The sequence below is a fragment of the Triturus cristatus genome, chromosome 3_2 (assembly GCF_964204655.1).
Source record: "Triturus cristatus chromosome 3_2, aTriCri1.1, whole genome shotgun sequence".
NCBI lineage: Eukaryota > Metazoa > Chordata > Amphibia > Caudata > Salamandridae > Triturus > Triturus cristatus.
This window is the reverse complement of record NC_140584.1, coordinates 849,361,693-849,381,689: the sequence shown is the minus strand read 5'-3', so window position 1 is coordinate 849,381,689 and position 19,997 is coordinate 849,361,693. Positions and strand designations below refer to the sequence as shown.

Here is a 19,997-nt window from a genome sequence, read left to right as displayed (position 1 = left end):
ACAAGGAAAACCAAAAATGAGCCAGCTAAAATATTGTATGGGCGGTAATTATCCTCACAATCTTCCCTTACGGTACAAATAATGCATCTTTATTCACAAAATGTGTACATCCCCACCATTGCAGCAATGGCGACAATATGACACTTTATCTGATTGCGAGTCTCCTTTTTATCAGGACAGTAATCAACTTCAGCACACATCCAATTAGGTTAATATGCCGCATCATAGAGTGCATCTATAATGAATCAACACAATTTAAATCAGGCCTAAATCCTAAATGTAGAATTACAAAAATCACTCTTTTTTTCGTGCCAGTGATTTAATCATGAAATTCATTCCTAAATACCACCAACAACGTTAAATAATATTTGTGGAGAAACCTATCCAAAGTCCTAAATGAGCCATTCACGTTTAAGAAATTCATCTACTCCATCATAGTATCATTGTCGATTAACATCTGTTGGCCACAGACTCTGATACAATTTCAATACTATGGATAACAGATCCCTCACCAAATTAGATTTATTTCTACTATGCACATCAATTATATTATCTTAAGCTTGGGGAGAGTATCTGTATGTTTAACAAACTTTAACCTTCATAATTAATCCACTTAGGTTAGGCTGAAAGATATTATAAACAAAATCATAACGCACCCATTTATTTTGTACAATTCAATGATAAATTGGCAGCGATCTGCTCTCATGGATATTTCACCCATTTGTTATTTATTACTTTTTCTTAATATTCAGAATGATATTCTAATTCTGCAAATCAGATGGGTTCAATTGCTAGAGGTTCGGCTTGTTAGATTCTCTTAAAGGTTTCTTTTTCCCCATACAATCTACATAGTTATTTCCTTCTATTTTGCTGGCACCTCAATAGACAAAGAATTCGTCTTTTACTGGTAACGCTTCAATATTGTACGAGGGAAACAACAAAAATATATTTCGACCCCCTTATTTTCTCAGTCTCCCTCGTTACCTCCCACACCACACACCAAACCCTACATGCACTTGCTACCTGCTCAGAGCAGGTGATAAAGGCATACAGTGAAACAGCATGAAATAGGGGATTGTCGCAAGATTTTAATGCTTGTAAAAATTGTTCCCAAAGGGTAATTCTCTGTTCTATGTGGCTTTACTTGAAATTGCACAGTCCTGGGATGACTTTACCACACAAACTGTAAATTCACATGATTTTACTTTTAAGTAAAATTGCTCCAGTACCATGCAGGTCATAATTAGGGCTCAAGAGTTTTCATAAAATAACTGGGTTGGCCATGTTTCTCCTGAGTATATTAATCAGGAGACTAGGTCTGGACAATAGGCTACTGTGGGTGAAAAAGTGAACTATCTCCCACTGTGCTGTGCAAAAGCTTTCTCTTAAATTGAACTGACAGACATATCACACCAACTCCATCATGTCACTCATATTCAATTTCTTGGCAGGGCTTTGTGTACCATATTGGGACTGGTGCAGCAGTCTCCACGTGCTGGAAAACTACAGTTACAGGTAAGTAATATTTTTTTTAATTTGGATGGCTCATTTAATTGCAAAACTCTGTGAAAATGAATTGGGGAGTAGCACATAGAGCAACATGACAATGGTACACAATACTGTATGAATGGAGCTGTTTATATCACACGTTTAGAACACACTTTTTTGTGTAATTGAAGTGTAAAGGGTAAATATGTGGGCAGGCTCAATACGTGATCAACGAATAGGGCAGAATTTGGATGTCAAGTCTATGTAGATGGTGATAATAAGAGAAGTCCAGTACCCTGGATAAAGAAAAATCTTATTTAGTCAATCTTGTGGTTCAAATATTATCTATTGCATGCATCTTTCATGTCTTTCACCCACAATTTGCTGATCAGTTTATCTTTCCTTCAACTTTAGAGCAGAGTCTGAGCACTGGCCTGACTGAGCTCATGGCCGTCATTGCAGACCTCATTTCTACAACATCCAGGCTTTGCTGTTTTAAGAGAGATGCTATTTGTCAACTGAAGAATGAGCTGTGAGTTTAACTTTGCTCCTCCTGTAACCACTGTATAATTTGTTTTCAGCTTCCGTGGTGTCAATAGAAGTTTAAAGAGTTGCATGGGGAAGGTGAAGATATGGTGTAACTTTTGAATGTTCGCCTACTACAAAAGTTATTACCTGACGGGCAACATCAAGCTTAGAACAGTGTAATGATGCATACATTTTTCTAATGGATACTTCTAACCGTAAATTCCTCACCTTTTAGAGTATCCCCAGGTGCCAGACTGAACCCAAAAGATTGTAGCAGCAGCAGCGCGCCTGTGCAGTGGTTAGGTGGTGGCGTGCAGTTCCACATTGACTTTGTTCCGCCCCGGAAGTGTTGATGGAGCCGCATATAAGAGCCACTCCTATGTGTCAACCACATTTCCATTCTTTCTGCTCTTTCATACACACATCTGGAGAGCTCTCCCAACCATTTCCCCTGCTTAGTTTTTTTTCTTGCAAAATAATTTTTTCCAGTGTGCAAAAGAGATATGTCCCTTCCTAAAACTACAGGGTTTAAGCCTTGTAGGGACTGTTGAAAATACAGGTATGTGCCAGATCAGCCTGAGGTGTCTCTCTAGTGTCTGGGTTCAGCACATGACTCCAAGCCCTGCGAGCAGTGTGCCCTTATGAACCAGAAGGTGATTTGGGAGCCCGAAGCAAAGCAGTACGTCGTTGAACACCCAAACAATTCTAGGAAATCCCGCTTGAAGTCAAGGGTGTAAACATGTTCCTGCTCTCGAGACCATTCCTTCAACAGGTCCATGTCCTGGTCAAAGTCTTGCAGGAAGTAGAAGCAGAAGGATAAGTAGGTCATTCAGCATTCGTCATAGTGCCGCCACTCTCAGCTTGAGAAGTTGCAAGGTGCCTTGCAGTCTTGCTCCTGGTTCCATGCTGAGTAGCCAGTCCCACACCTGCTCTTGATGCACCCTGTGTTTTCATGTCCATGGGTGATGTTACAATAGATTGAGGACTTTAGAGAGCCCATGTTATGAATTTTTGCCACTCTTCCAGCTTCGCACCCCAAGGATCCGAGGAGATCTTTAGTGAGGCCACTGCCAGTGGGTCCATACCTGGGGCAGTCTGTGCCTCCTGAACCCGCCTCATGTTCCGTTCCAAACGCCAGAGCCGACATCCGATGAGGCGCCAAAATCAACGCTGGCACCTATGGGGCCGGACAAACACTCTGCTCTCATATTCTTGCCTAATTCCGAGCCAAACTCGGCTCAACCCAAACTGACGTTGCTTCCAGACGTCATGCCGATACACCCCTCTTCCATTTCAATCACTTGGACAGAAGATGACAATTTATACATGGACTTGCAGGGGGCCAATGGGCTGGACACTGGGTTGTGTTTCCTACCCTTGGACCACCAACTGAATAAAGTACCTCTTGCTTTGGTAATGAGAGTGGATATTGGAATTACAGCTGTCGACTGTGGAAGTCAAAACTAACATACTAACAAATGTTTTGTAACCTGGACAAACCTGATCAGAACCCTTACTTCCATTTAGTGAAGCCCTCAATGACTCCATTAAAGGGACCTAGTCTAAGCCCTGTTCCTGTCCAACAGTAAATAGGCAGGTTGCCAGACTACAAAGCCCATTACCGGACAACCCTGATTTTTTGATGAAGCACCCTTCACCAGAAAGTTTGGTGGTTCAGGCTTCCACCAATCGGGCGGACTCCAATTCTCCCCCGATGATTCTTCCTGACACTCAAAATGAATTGAGGCATTTGTAGAACAGATCTTCTCCTATGCCATTCTAACAGTCTGGCCAATCAATGGCAGCTGTTTGCTAGGGAGATGTAACCATGTGTTATGGGATATGGTTGGAATGATCTTGGCAAGTTGTTCTAGAGCATTTTCAGGCCAACCTGGTATAAACCATCCAGTCGGATGGTCAGGATGCTGCAAAGTACATCGTTCAGTCTTGGGGACACACCGACTGCCTGAGCAGAGCAGTTCAATCAATCAAGCGGTATTTATATAGTGCGAATGATCACCCGAGAGCGTATCCAGGCCCTGTGCTGCGGGTATCAGTCGAAGAGCCAGGTCTTGAGTCCCTACGCTGAGTTCATCACCCCAGTTACCATTGAATTTGAGCACTACGTCTTACTGGAAGAGCTGAACTTCCACCTGGGCGACACCACTGATACCAACTGCACCGACTTCCGGAAAAGAATTAGGCAAGACAACATTGGCCTCCAGTAGCTGGTCACAGAACCCATGCACAAAGCAGGACAGATGCTGGACCCCATCTTCATGTCCAGAATCAGATACAGCCACACCACGGAACTCACTTGGTCGGACCACTCCATCATACACTTCACCCTCGCCAGACCTCCCCGCACCACCCCCAACCGCCACTCAGCACTAATGGACTGATGCCCTCAGCATTACACAGTCCAACATCTCCACCAACCTGAACTAGGCAGTAGAGAACTTCAGCGCCTGGATCGCCAGTGCCGCCGACCGAGACGATCCCACCAAACTAGCAAAAATGCGCAAATCCAGCAAACGTGCTAGCTGTTACACCCTGGAACTCAGCACTTCGAAGCGCAGATGCAAACAATTGGAAAGAAGATGGAACATCAGCAGAAACACCGACCGAGTTGGCCCTTAACTACCACCACCAGCTCACAGCTTACAAAAAGGAAGCCCGGACACACCAGATCGAGACCTGCACCAACCGAACCAAGGAACTCTTCACCATTGTCAGAAAGTTAATCTGCCTGTCGGCCACAAAGAAAGCTATCCCCTCCTCACATGAACTCAAGAAGCCCTCGCCAACCACTTCCAGAACAAGATAGCGCAATTTACAAATACTTCGATCCCCAACTCACCGACCTCAGCGTCCCAATCAATCACTAACGCTGACCACCCAGTCAATGCATGGGAACAACTGTAATGACAAACTTATATCTCCCTTCTGGACCAAGGTATGTACCGTCCCTTTCCCAGGGAGAGAATATCAGTTCCAAACTTATGGAATATAACATATACACAGCACTTCCTAAGGTGGGCAAACTTTCAACACTCCTCCAAAGGCAAGGCAAGAAAACAATATACCAAGGATATTTGCGCATCACTTGCCAGGAGTAGAACAACTTCCTATAACACAATTACCTGCTAGAAGGGAATTCACCCATCCTTCTACAACAGAATACTTGGCCAAGAAGAGTCCACACCTTCTGCTTCAAGGAAAAGACGAATTCAAACATATGGAATATATAAATTTATTAACACAATAAATCACGGGCAGGCCGAATATATCATGATCATGGCAGACTCTCACATATCAAATAAGCGATTGAAATACACAATCAAAGCAAATATATATATAGAAATATATATGTATGGATATAAGAATCAGAAAATAAGAAGGAAAGGAGAGAATCAGTAAAGAATCAAGAGACCGTTAGTAGCAGAGACACCTCACCTACTGCTCCATCATTTCACCCCACTTCGCTCAAGGGGAGTCCATTGCTTGAACCGGGCGAAAGCTCAGAGGTGAGACCAGCCTCCACTCTCGCGTGACAGCACGTCTGCTCCATGGCGTGAACTTCCACCAGGCCAGTGTAGGCTCCCCTTTTTAATACAAATCCAAACACAGCGAAGCTTCTAGCAAGCCTCGCCCCCTAGTTCTCATGAGAGCCCGTACCAGCCTGCTACAAGGTCACAGCAACGGTTGATCAGGCCCTTGCTATGGCTCCAAGACAGACCATGTACATTCCTCTGATAAGAACCAGTTCTCTCTAGTCGGAAAAATGCGAAAAACAGGAGGCAGAGCAGAACATGCCCTCTTCTTCGTGCAGGCACAGAAAGTTAGTTAAGCCATGCACACAAAGGCCCAAAGCAAGATGGAATCAGTAAAGCAAGGATGACATGAAACCATGTCAAAGGCAGTAGTTAGCGCCTATAATTCTCATCCACACAACTTACAAGCACCACTGTGCACACAGAAAAGTTTGAAGCAAGGTAAATTCAGAAGGCAGAATGACATTAGACCACGTCAAAGCCAATAGGTCCAAGTCATAATTCACCTAACCCAAATAACATTATACACTTAATCCCTCAGTATACAACATTGAGCACATGTGTGCACCACCACCCACAACACTGCACCTCGACATCCCATACCTTCTATTCTTGGCAAGACTATTCCACTAAAAGACAGCAGAGAAGCAGGCATATGCAAGCCCATCCTACATTAAGGCTAGGGCAACATAACACACTTAAGTCAGTACAAAATGGTGGTGGTTGAGGGTCATCACAGGGTGTCAGACCACAAAAGTGGCTCATTCACTACAGCAACTCAGCCCACCAAACACAATCACTCTAAAGAATTCCATTCACTCGGGAGTACCCACTGTCCAGTACAACCACTTACTTTTTAACCTCGGAAGAGATGAGATCAGCCATCAGCTCACCACCATTCTCAACGCCTCCATCACCACAGCCTCCTTTCCCGACACCTGGAAACATGCAGAAGTGAGACCCCTCCTCAAGAAACCCTCTGCAGACCCTAGCGAGCTCCAGAATTACTGTCCCATTTCACTGCTCCCATTTCACGCCAATGTCCTGGAGAAGGCCATAGACCTCCATCTCACCAAACACCGTGCGAGAAACAACCTGCTGGACCCTTCCCATTCAGGCTTCAGAGTCAGTCTCAGCACTGGAACAGCCCTGATGGCCGCTACAGAAGACATGCGCACCCTACTTGACAGAGGAAAATCAGCCGCCCTGATTCTGCTCGACCTGTCTGCAGCCTTTGACACAGTCTCCCACCACACACTCCTCGATTTCTGCGCCAGAACAGAATAACAGATGAGGCGCTCAGATGGATGGCATCCTTTTTCAAAGGGCGCACCCGGAGATCTGTCTCCCTCCCTTAACCTCACTACCCAAGGACACCATCTGTGACGTCCCGCAAGGCTCATCCCAACCCTCTTAAACATCTAAATGACACCCCTCACAAACAGTTAGAACCCACGACATCAATATCATCTCCTACCCTGACCGTACCCAGCTTGTCCTCTCTCTCTCTCAGCAGACCCCACCTCGACAAAAAACAACTTCCACAACTGTATGCAGAACATCTTGGCCTGGATGAAGGAAAACTGCCTGAAGCTCTACACGGACAAAACTGAAGTTGTGATCTTCGCCAGAACCCCCCCCCCCTGAAATGACTCCTGGTGGCCTTAGGAACTCAGACCCTCCCCCACTCCGAAAGACCTTGCCCCATCCTCTGCATTATCCTGGACAGCCAACACTCCATGAAATGTCAGGTCATCGCAGTCTCCTCAGCCTGCTTCCACAGACTCCACATGCTCCACAAAGTCTTCAAGTGACTCCCCATCAGCACCAGGAAAACAGTGAGCAGGCCCTCGTCAACAGCCGGCTGGACTACCGCAACGCACTCTATGCAGGCCCCAACACTGAACTCATGAAAAGACTCCAGATGATCCAGAACGCTGCAGTCAGATTGATCCTCAACCTGCCAAAGGGATTCCACATCACCCAGCACCTGAAAGACCTGCACTTGCTCCCCATCCTGAAAAGATACCATTTCAAGTTCCTGACTCACACCCTCAAAGCCCTCCATGACTAAGGACCCGCTTACATGGACTGCTGCCTGAAATTCCACCTACCTCCCAGGAACCTCCGCTCATCTCGCCCTCGCACAGATACCACGCATCCGCCACTCCTGCACCGGAGAACGCTCCTTCCCCCACCTCACCACCAAGTCCTGGAGCACCCTTCCGTACTTCACCTTTGTTAACTCACTTCAGTAAGGGACTCAAGACCTAGCTCTTCAAGTGATACCCTCAGCACATTGCCTGGATAGCCTCTTGGGTGATAAGCCGTTCTATAGAAGTACCACTTAACTGATTGATTGAACTGCTCTGCTCAAGCTGTCAGTGTGTCCCAAGACTGGATGATGTACTTTGCAGCATCCTGACTGTCTGGCAGGATGATGTGAGCAAAGTTGGCCCAAAACTGCTCTGGAACAGCTTGGTAAGATCACTCCTTGTATCTCATACTAAGAAGGGCTACCCCTGACAGGTAATGTTTTTGATAACATGAAAATAAAACTGACAAATTATTTTGATTAAATTATCCTATTGTTGGATCTTTCTGATATTTGCCTCTGTCTGCACCGGTGTGTGTTTGTAAGTATCAGGACCCTTTCCTAGGGCCTCATTGAGTTTTTTTGGCAGGTAATCTCCTGTTGTTGGTCCCTCCTTGTATCTCCCCAGCAAACAACTGTCAGTTGCCACTAGCATGCTGATTCAGCGACGTGCGTAGATGAGATCTGCAGGCTTTCTAGTGATGTGCAAGCCTCTTTTTTGTGTTCAAAAATTTTTATTAGTTGCTTTCTTGAACATAGGAATACATCAGTAATGGTCATGTCATTTCATCCGCCTCACCTGGTTGGCAAGAAGGCAGATTCAGGAAAAAGCCACACAGTGGCACATTACTTAGGCCTTTACACCCCTGCGGGACAGTACCCTCAACAGTTTTGCCCCTTTTGAGGTTACTACAAAGGGTTTTTAACCGGCCAGGCCAAGGTTTATTGTCCCCAAATAAGGCACCAGTATTTTTGGGGGCAGGAAGAAAACGCCCAGGCCTTCAGGAGCAATGCATTTCCCAGTCATCCACCCCTGCAGTATCAGCCTCTAAGCCACTTTAGTTTGCTCTCAATGGCACACAGAGGGCAAAGGATAACATCCGACAGGTGGGTCCTGCAGAATGTTAAAAATGGCTGCACCATACTATTCTTTCTAGACCCGCCACACCTGCTCCCACATCAGAGCATCTTTCAAAGCAGCACCTGTCCTACATGTTCCAAGAATTGCCGCTCTTTCAGCCAAAGGAGCATTCGAGAGAGCCATAGCCCCAGAAATGTGGACTGGCTGTTAATCTTACTATTTCCTCATGTGGAAGAATGGGAGAGACCTTTGTCATATTTTAGATCTCCTGCCTCTAAAAACCTTGCAGAAGGACAAATGCAAGATGCTAATAAGGACCCCAAGTTCTTTTGCCCTGGAACCCAGGCGACTGGATAGTGGCTTCTTTTTTTTTGAGAGAAACAAGAGCAACCCAAATGCCCATGTGAACCTGGGAATACATGTGCAAACAACAACCGTGGCTCACGCGGAATTCATTCTTTACAAATTTGTTGAATATTTACAAAGCAAAAATTACTGTAGTCTGGTCTAACAAGAACTCTGTATGGCTGTTTGTAAACCAATATTCCCATAACTTTTTTTTACCACTTGTCACTCTATGCTTAGTTGTGGTTGTTCATGTGGTGGTCACTTTGTACATTTTCTCTTTGTTATAATGTTTGCACAAAACGAAGGATGCAATTTGAGATACCTAAATTGACAATATACAGTAAAACCTGTTATCCCGATTTTGTCAAGATACTGTTGTACGATGACTACAGTAATTTTTGCTGGATGTATTTATACAGAATGAGTTCCATGTGACTCGTTTGTACATGGATAGTGGGTTTGGACATGCAGGACGCCTACTTTCATGTACCGGTCCCACAGGCGCTACTTGAGGTTTAAGATGGGCCATGAGCATTCCCAGTCTACCATACTCCCCTGGTGCCTTACCAGTGCCCCTGAAATTTTCGCAAAAGTAATGGAGATGATCAAAGCACAGAGGTTAGGATTCCAGTTTTTGACTCACCACGGTCAGTCGCGGACACCCTGCAGATGCTTGTGAACCTCCTGGCATTGTTGTGTTTGACAGTCAATGTGCCAAAGTCACACCTGACCCCTTTGCAAAGGCTCATTTTCAATTGAGCTATCCTGGATACAATGCAATTTCGGGCCTTCCCTCCATTAAGAGGAGTTGGGACATTTGGGTTACGATCCTAAGCGTTCAGCCTCACTCCTGGGTCTTATTACAGTGGCTTAGAAGCTTCTGGGCCTCTTGGCATCCTGCATGATTCCCAGAGACTGTCATTTGGCATATGCGAGCTCTGCAGTGGAAGCTGAAATCGCATGGGGGCCCAGTCCCACACAAACCTGCAGATTCCATTCAGGTTTTAGAGGACACTGCAAAAGACCTGCAGTAGTTGCCCAATGCAATTGGACCAGTGGCAGACCCCTCTCCCTGCCCCACCCAGAGCTGACCGTGATAATAGATGGCCATTGATGGGATTGGGAGGTTATCTAGGAGCCGTGGATATCAGAGGACTCTGGTCTCCAGCAGAGACCCATCTCATATTAATCTGTTTGAGCTATGGGTCATTAGCCTGGCTCTTAAAGTCTTCCTACCGTCCATTACAGTGAGGCTGGTATAGGTTCTCATGAACAACACCACCACCATGAGGCTTTGCAATAAGGAATGGGTGGGATCCTGGCTCCTGTGCTAGGAGGCATTTCTGCTCTGAGCTGGAATCTCCCTGGTCATGGTTGGCAACAAACACTGGTAACAGTGCCTTTCAGATCACGAATGGTAGTTACACCCCGAGGTGACACTGGGCAACTTCCAGCAATGGGGAGAACCCTGTCCAGCAATAAGGATAACCCTGGCTAAATCTTTTCGCCACCTTCGAGAACACAATACCAAATCTTTTGGGTGCTGGAGATTCCAACGAGGCTGTCGCTCGGAGACATATTCCAGATGGAGTGAAACACAGCACAGAACTTATGTACACCTTTCTACTACTACTGCTGCTTCTGCTCAGAGTTCTGAAGATTTGGAACGAGCAGGCCCAGGTCATCCTAGTGGCTTTGAATATGGCTGGAGAGAGTGGTAGACAGAACTTCTGATCATAAGCATCTGTACTCTGATCAGGCTGCTGCTTTGAAAGAATTTCCTGTCGCAGCAGCACAGCATGGTCCTACACCTGCACAATCTATACCTCCATGCGTGGAGATTGAGCAGCGGCAGTTGACTGCATTCAGTCTTCCTTCCGATGTTATCCTGACTTCCAGGTGTCCTCTAAAAAGTCTGGTTACACTGTGCGCTTTGTTGCTTCGTATGGCACATGTAACACTGATCCACTTCAGGCCACACTATTGGACATCATATTGTTTGTTTTATTTCTAACCCAGCAAGGACTTTCATTAGGCACACTTAACAGTTATCTGTCTGCCCTTTTGACTTTTTTACATTAACCAGGCCAACCGTACTTGATCAAATCACCTGTGGTGATAAGATTTCTAAATGGTTTGTTTAGAAAAGTGCCCTTTTTTGCATGGTTACTCCCTAGCGTTTTTCCAAATACTTGATGCCAACTTGACTGTGTGTGTGCTGGAATCCTGCTAACCAGGCCCTAGCACCTATGTTCCTTCCTAAAAACTGTACCTTTGTACCCACAATTGGCACACCTCTGGGCCACCTCGAAGTCCCTTGTAAAGGGTACCTCTGGCACTAAGGGCCTAGTGACCAGAGAAGACCTCCATGGGTTGCAGCATGTATTATGCCACCCTCGGAGACCTCTCACCTTAACACCCCCACTCTGCAAATGCTGGCTGGGTGTTTTGGTGCAGAGCTAACTTGAGCTCACATGGCACACACCCCTGTGTGCCATGCCCACCTACACTGCCTGTGGCATGGGCAAGTCACCCCTCTAGCAGGCCTTACAGCCCTAAAGACAGGGTGTACCATACCACCGGTGAGGGCATAGCTGCATGGGCACTATGCCCCTACAGTGTCTGTGCCGTTCAGACATTGTAAGTGTAGTGAATCCATTTTGAGGTCGAGGGGTAGGAGTTTGTCAACACAAACTCCACAGCTCCATGATGGCTTTACTGAAATCTGCAAACTTAACAGCACATTAAACCCACACTGATGCCAGTGTTGGACTTAATGAAAAATGCACACAGAGGGCATCTTAAAGATTCCCCCTGAAAAACGACCAACTTTGGTGTGGTTCCTGAATGGCTCCCACCCATCTGCCACCACGAGACCGGATTCTGGATCCCTAGGTAGAGAGCCTTCTACTCTCTGGGTCTGGGAGCAAAGCACACCCTGGGCTGAGGTGCATGCTCCCTCCCCGACTATAGGTAGGGTCGTCAGAGAGGGATCTTCAAAGGCCTGCCGCCTTTGTTAGGTACCACCAGTCTTTTGCTGCTATAAGCAACTGGTTGGGAAACCTAGCCAGGAAGGGATTTGTGCCCACCTTTGCCTCCCCCACCTCTCAGGTGTGGGGGAGGTGAGGTGAAGCATACCTCAGTCCCCGCCATTTTGAAGTTTGGGGGACCCCTCCAACCAGGAAGTAGCTTATGCCCTTCTCTCACTGGAGGGTGGCAGATTAGGGGGTGTTGACACTCCTAAATCAAGTATTTAGAGGCACCTTCGAACCTCGCCTTTTCAGATTCGACGTAACAAGAAGGAACAAAGAGTCGTGCTGCAGAAGAGGAGTGTAAGAAAGTGGCTCTGTATATACTGTTCCTAAATAGGTACAGTGTGCATAGAGTCCACAGAGGTTTGGCAGAGGCTAAAGTTAGATATAACTTTACTCTCTAAAGTGGTAGCTTGGTCGAGCAGTAAGGCAGTATCAAAGGACAGTGTAAAGCATTTGTTGTACACACTCAGTCAGCAAATGGTCTCACACACTCAAGAACTGACCTCTAGGCCAATGGTTTTTGTATAAAAAGATATAGTTTTATTTTAGAACCAACAATGGATATCAACACATACCTTCTCAGGATGAGATGGTTTAGATAAATACTTTTCAATAGGCAATAGACTTTTGAATATAACAGTTACAGTGGTTGCAATAGGCAACATAATTTCACACAATAATACATTGAGCTCAATGGGAATTTCTAGTTAAATGCAATTCGTTACTTTAACGATTACTTTTCTAACCACAAGACTGGATCCTGGATTCAGTCCTGGGACATTTTCTGTAAACAATTGAGTAAGAGCGTTTTGGTTACAGTTGTGATTTTTAAGCGATATATTTGTATTTTAAAAGTTGACACTTAGAAACTTTTTCACATAGAATCACCAATGTTATCCTATGGGAGGAAATTCACTTAGCAGGTAAGTGGGGTTATTGTTACTTTTTCTAACTCCGTGTTGGATTCTGGATCCAGCACTAGGGCATCTCCTGTAAGCAGTTGAAAGAATTTGTTTTTGTTATACAGGCGATTTTTAACAAATATTTGTAAGTTTGCAAAATGAACACAAACTTTTTCAGCAAAAACCAGGCAATGTTATCCTATGGAAGGAAATTCAAATTACAGGTAAAGTATGTTCTTGTTACTTTTGTAATCCAGTGCTGGGCTCCTAGGTTGGACAAATGCAAAAACAACAGTTGATGGACAGAATGCAGAACAATGTCATACATTCACCCCAGTACAGAGATCTGGGCCTAAATCCATCGTTTTTTTGCTCACCATGCCATTCCAGTTTGAACCCAGCCATATGCAAATCAGTCTGTGGGAAGGGTATGCCCAGACGTGGGTCCCGTGCTCACTACGCCACTGGAGTCAAGCTATCCTGACTGAAGAGGGGTGAAACCCCGAAACCGGTCCTAGGATGCTTGATTCCGGTCCACGGAAGACATGGCTTGGCAGTCGGGCTGGACTGTTCCCATTGGGCACAGGGTCAAGACTGATTTGCATATGGCCATGTCTGAACTGGGGTGGCGTGGTGAGCAAAATAAGGATGGATTAAACCCAGATCTGTGACTGGGGGTGAATGTTTTGCCAATGTGCAACATTCCGCCCATCATCTTGTGTGTTTTGGGGCTCCTAGGTTCAGCACTGGGACATCTATCTAAAACAGGTACGCAATTACGTTTTCACAGTTGGTTTGATTTCTAAAGAATATTTGCAGTTTGCAAAAATCGACACTTAGAAGAAATTTCACAGAAAAACAGTCAATGGTTTCCTATGGAAGAAAATCAAGTTATAGGTAAGTACGGTTGTAATTACTTCTCAGGGTCAGTGCTGGGCACCAAGATCCAGCCCTGGGATCTCTCCTGATAGCAGGTGAGTATTTTCGTTTTCGTTACTCGGTTGATTTTAGGTGAATATTTTAAAGTTTAGAAACTCCACACTTAGAAGAAATTTCAAGTGAAACCAGTCAATGTTACCCTATGGAAGAAAAGAGTTATTGGCTTTTTGGTAAGTACTCGACTGGCAGAGTTAAGGTTCTGGACATAGACTCAGGGGTCTCACAGAGTCAGGTAAGTACAGTTGTTACACCCTCAGCGGCGCAGGGGCAGCGGGTGCAGAGTGAGTTAGGCCCAATGTTATCCTATGGGAGGCAGGAGGCCCTTGGTTGGTGGCTGCTGGATAGCAGGCCACGCGGCTGTGGGAGCTAGGCTCCTGGTCACTTGCTCAGGGCAAATGGGGAAGTAGGTTAGAGTAGAGGTTGCACTGCCAGGGGCACTCGGGTGGCTGGGTCCAGGGTACTTTTGAGCCGTTGGGAACTCAATGGATTGCAATGGAGAAGCTCAAGAACGAACAAAGGTTGCAAGCTCGGGGACGAAGATTCTTCAGGTGCGACCACCACTTCGATAAAAAAAGACATTGAGGTGGCCAAGGCTATGAGGGCCATGCAACAAAGGAGCACCTTCAAAAGAGGAGGATTTAACCTCGGAACACTCACAGGAAGGGAGGTCTTCTCAACAGGGCAACAACAAAATCAACCACCCATCAACAGACATCAGTCAGACCAGCAGTCCAGATACCAATCCTAGTAGCAGCAACCAAGGCAGTACTTTCGTGGTAGAGGAAAAGCCAGAGGACAACCCTCGAGGGAGAGGAGCAAACGTCAAGTGACTTGCCCACAAAGGAGGACCCCTACACAACACCAGTGGGAGGCAGAATAGCACATTCCCTACTTCAATGGGAAAACATAACTACAGACAGTTGGATTTTAAATGTGGTATGCCACGGTTATTATATAGAACTAACAAAGAAACCTCCACCAAATCCACCAAGGAAGAAGAGGTTCCAAAGAATAGAACTCTTACAATTAAGGGAGGAAATAAAGGAACTCCTAGAAAAGCAGGCAATAGAGAAAGTGCCAACAAGGGAACACAACAAGGGAACTACTCACCTTATTTCTTGGTGCCTCATCAAGATCTCACGCCAAGACCGATCTTAGATCTAAGATTCATAAACAAATTCATCTGCATGCAGCATTTCAATATGTGGGATTACATCTTGTAGTGTTGACAACTACAAAAAGGGGACTTCATGGCGACAATAGACCTGAAGGATGCCTATCTGCACATTCCCATGAACCAAGCACTCAAGAGATACCTTGGGTTCATCCAGAGGACCCTCGCTACCAATTCAAAGTCTTGCCCTTCGGAATAAAATCAGCACCAAGAGTTTTCACAAAGTGCCTAGTAGCAGTGGCAACGTCCTTAAGAAGGAGAGGAATCCAAGTTCATCCCTATCTAGACAACTGGCAGGTGAAGGCAAGTTCAAGGCAAAGATGCTACACACACGTTCATCGGGTGATCACAATGCTGCAAGGATTGGAATTTTCCATAAACCACAAGAAATACTCAACAAGACAGGCACAAGAAAAAAAACCTTCCTAGGAGCAAGATTAAACTCCAAGATTGCAGGGGCATTCCCGACCCAAAGGAGGATACAAGCTATCAAACGGCAAACTCGCCTTTACCAGAAGGGACAGTCTCTGACAGTTAGGATAGTTATGAAACTGAAGGGCACGATAGTATCATGCATTCCCTTAATTGCCCATGCAGGTCTACATATGCACCCTCTACAGGAATGGCTGTGCGGCAGTTGGTCACAAATCAGAGGGAGTTGCGAGGATCTAGATGTAACAGAAAAGGTACAGAATGAGATACAATGGTGGACATCTAAGAACATAACACTGGGCAGACCTTTCAAATCACCAACTCAAATCACCAACTCCCCCAGTGACCATCACAACAGATGCATCCCACAAGGGTTGGAGAGCACATTCCGGAAACCTGAGGGTACGGTGTGAGAAAGTGCCCTCTTTCTGCATGATTGCCCCCACTTTCTGCTGAACTGCTGATGTACTTTGAGTGTGCCCTGGGTTCCTGCTAATCAGGTACCCAGGGCCTATTTTCTTTCCCTAAAACTGCGTTGTAGACCAAACCCAATTGGTACTCTCTGGTCACAGGTCAGCCCCTGGTAAATAGTACCCCAGGTACCCTGGGCACTGTGACCAGGGAAGGCCTCTAAGGGCTGCAGCACTTAGTGTGCCACCCTTAAAGGTCCTGTACCTTGACACTCGCACACTTCCTTTGCAGGCTGCGTGTTTTGGTGCAGAAAAAAGTGAAGAGTCGACATGGCACACATCCCTATGTGACATGCCTACAACCCACTGCCCTGGCATAGATCAGTTACCCCTCTAGCTGGTTGCACTATACCAGTGGTGAGGGTACAGGTGCATGAGAACTGTATGTCTACAGTGTCTAAGTCCATTCTTAGACATTGTAAGTGCAGTGCTGCCATTAACAGTATATGGTGCTGGGAGTTTGTCATTACAAACTCCACAGTACCATAATGGCTGAACTGAAAACTTAGAAGCACTGATGCCAGTGTGGGATTTAATGGAAAATGCCCACAGAGGGCATCTTAGAGATGCCCCCTGAAAAACGACCTAACCCTAGTGTCCAGACTGAGTGGCTGCTTTCAGCTGCCACCACCAGACATGTTTCTGTACTCCTGGGTCGAGAGTCTGCTGCTCTCGGGGGGCCTGCAACAATGCACATTCTGGGACGAGGTGCTAAGCCTCCTCCCCCCTCGATAGGCAGGGTCCACGAAGGGGAAGCTTCAAAGGCCTGCTGCCTTCGTGAGCTTCCCCAGGTATGTTGCTACTTTCAGGAACTGGCCCCCACTGCTTCTGACCCCCACTTTGGGCAGTAGAACCAGCACGAAAACCAAGTGAAGAAGTGATGTGTGCCCACCTTTGCCAACCTCACCCCTCAGGTGGGGGAGGCGAGGTGAAGCACAACTCTCAGTCCCCACCATCTTGCAGATGGGGGGGACCCAGCCAACACGAGTGAGGTATATGCCCCCCTCCCACTGGAGGGTGGCATAATAGGGGGTGTACCCTCCCCAAGGAAGGGAACCATTGGTCCCAACCTTTACTTACATGTAACACCCCTAAATCTAGTATTTAGGGGCACCCCAAACCATGCCTCCTCAGACAAGAAACGACTACAAGAAGAAGATGAACAAGGAGGACTGAACAGCCGTGCCAAAACTAAGAGGAGGAGCATGCCCATTGACTTGGCCCCAGCCCTACCAGCCTGTCCCCACCTCAAACCTGTAGAAGCGAAACTCCAGTGTGTTCTGCAGCCAGCAACCTCAAGAACCCATAGGACCTGCCCTGCCTTCCTAAGAAAAGACTTTGTCTCCCGTGTACACCGGATTTGTTCACCCACAGACTCCAGCTCCGGCGAAATCCACAAGTCTGCACCACTCAGCACCCGTCCCCACAACCGCGACTAGGAGCTGGTAAGAAGATCCGACCCTAAAAGACACCCCTGCACCCGATGCCCCACAGCCTTGGGTGGCCCAACGGCGGTGTCTAACCAACCCCCAGCATCCCAACTTACCTTTCCAAGTGGTGGTCGCTCCTAGAAGACCTTCGTCCCTGAGCCTGCAGTGTGTTTGCAAACCAGAGTAACTCCACTTAAAGTAACAGGGCGCCCAACACCAAAACAGCACTCTGCACCCGGCCGCCCCAGTGCCGCTGAGGGTGCACCTTTGGTGCTGTCTTGAACCCCTATTTGCCCTGAGCTTAAGTCCAGGAGCTTTGCACCCACAACCTTGTGGCCTGCTCGTAAGGAGCCATCAACCGGAAGCTCCCTATCCCCCATTGGTTAACATTGTGTCTCAGCACTCTGCATCCGGTCGCCTTGTGCTGCTGAGGGTGCTTTGAGAGTTCTTTCTCGACCCTGGGGGACCCCTGAGTCTAACCCCAGAAGTCCAACTCGTACAACAAAGTACTTGCCTCTGAACCAATAACACTATTTTCTCCCATAGGCTCACATTGACTGTTTTTCTATGAAAAAGTTTCTAAATGTGGATTTGGAAAATCTCTAAAACTGTATCCAAATAACTAAAACGCTTTTACTTACCTGTTTACAGGACATATCCCAGTACAGTATCCAATTATACTGCACTATGTAAGAAAAGTAATCTGCAAAGTAATTTACATGACCTGCTATTGAAAAGTCATTACAAAGTATATGTACAATAATGCACAGTATTACATTACCAGTAATTCTAACTGTAACCAAATAAAAGTATATATTCAACTGCAATTCAAACTATTTTATTACGCCAAAGTATAAATCACTTACCTGTGCCAGGCATGCTTGGTTCTAGGGGAAAAAAAATAACTAAAAGAATATAGCTGAAAGAGACAATTAGTTATGGATTCCTCACCTTATAATTACCCCCAGGCGTCTGACTGGATCCGGAGAATTTTTCTTCAGCAGTACCCCTGCGTGTCAGTGGGTGGCGTCTGTCAACTGTGCATTTGTTGTTGGCGTCGTGGTCACCGGAATGAAGTCACGGTAGCTACTTAGACGCCGTCCCTGCGCACTGAGTTTAGTTCTTTCTTTTTCCGCGCCAGTTAACGCAGATCCGGAGAGAGCGGTACCTCGAGTCACTTTTTGACACTCTTTTTGAGAATTTTTGTCGACATTTTTTCGACTCGTTTGGCTCCTGGTGCACGCAGGGATGTCCCGTCCTCGAACTGGCTTGAAGGCTTGTGACTCCTGTCACAAACTGATGTCGGTCATGGACCCGCACCTTGTGTGCCTTTGGTGTCTGGAGCGCATCCACGACCCAAAGTCATGTCCGACTGCTGGGCCATGAACCCAAGAAGCACAAGAAAAAAGCGAAGAGGCACCGTCTCTCTTCGCGTTCTCCCTGTCCGTCGGACGACGCGAGAAGCGGTAGGCAGTCGTCAGGCTCCGCCCACAAAGACTGTTGGGTCAACTCTAGCCTTCCTGGGAGCCGGAGAGACCCCTGTCCTACTTCATAGCTTTTATGAAGCCCTTCATTCCATCTTTGGGCCGCCAGACTCCGCCGGCGCGCCTTCCGGCCCCGCAGACTCGGCTGTGGGTTCTAGGCGTTCGATGCCGGCGGCTATGGCTCCGACGCTGCAGGATTCTCAGATCGACCTCGTGACACCTCATCCGGCCCCAAATCCGGTGGCGACACCTCCGCCCCCTCCGATGCCGCTTGTGTCCCAGCCGACGTCGGCCTTCCTCTCAGTATGGACACGGAGCCGTACTGGCGTTGACCAGTACTTTTGTACCACTGTTCTCCCCTGGGGTTCCCTATCGGCCTGAGTGGCTATCAGAGGAGGGCGAGGAGGACTGGGAGGGGTCTGTGGACCCTTTGGCAGACCAGTTAGAGGAACCGGACTGGAGAGAGGAGTTGGGTGACCTTGGCATGCTATCTCACACCTAACGTGGGTACGGAGGAGAGTGCATCTTATGCAGTGGTGTTGCGTAGGGCGGCCCTAAACCTTGAGCTCCCTACGGTGGCGGTCAGGTCTAACCACCTGACCGAGGTGCTTCAGCCGGCAGCGGCCTCTTCGGAGCCCCAGCTGCCGTTGAATGAGGCCCTTACAGACATCCTTTTGGGCACTTGGTCCAAGCCCAACACAGGAGCTCCTGTGGAGAGGATCATTGCCCGACACCACAGCCCAGCTCCGGGCGACCCCATTTTCCAATCTCAACATCCCACCCCTGAGAGCGTGGTGATCCCAGCATTGACTTCCATGGGCGCATTCCCTACCACACCACCTGATAGGGAATCCAAGAAGCTGGACCACCTTGGGAAGATGTTTTCTACCGCCACCTTAGGACTGCGGTCTTTGAACACCGCATGTCTCTTGGGACGTTACTCCCACTCGGTGTGGGACCCGGTCGCGCAGGTGCTGCCACAGTGCCCAGAGGAGACCCGGGCCGTGCTTTCCCATGCAGTTGCCGAAGGGAGAGAC

General features: G+C 47.1%; 1 protein-coding gene across 4 annotated transcripts in view; it reads left to right on the top strand.

Moving 5' to 3' along the window:
* The window catches only part of SPAG5 (sperm associated antigen 5), a 577,046-nt gene that overhangs the window by 380,327 nt on the left and 176,722 nt on the right, over window positions 1–19,997 (top strand). For all 4 annotated transcript variants that reach the window (XM_085649122.1, XM_085649121.1, XM_085649120.1 and 1 more), the window contains one exon: window positions 1,903–2,020. In XM_085649122.1, the coding sequence (XP_085505248.1) occupies window positions 1,903–2,020 (118 nt within the window). The remainder of the gene's footprint in view (window positions 1–1,902; window positions 2,021–19,997) is intronic.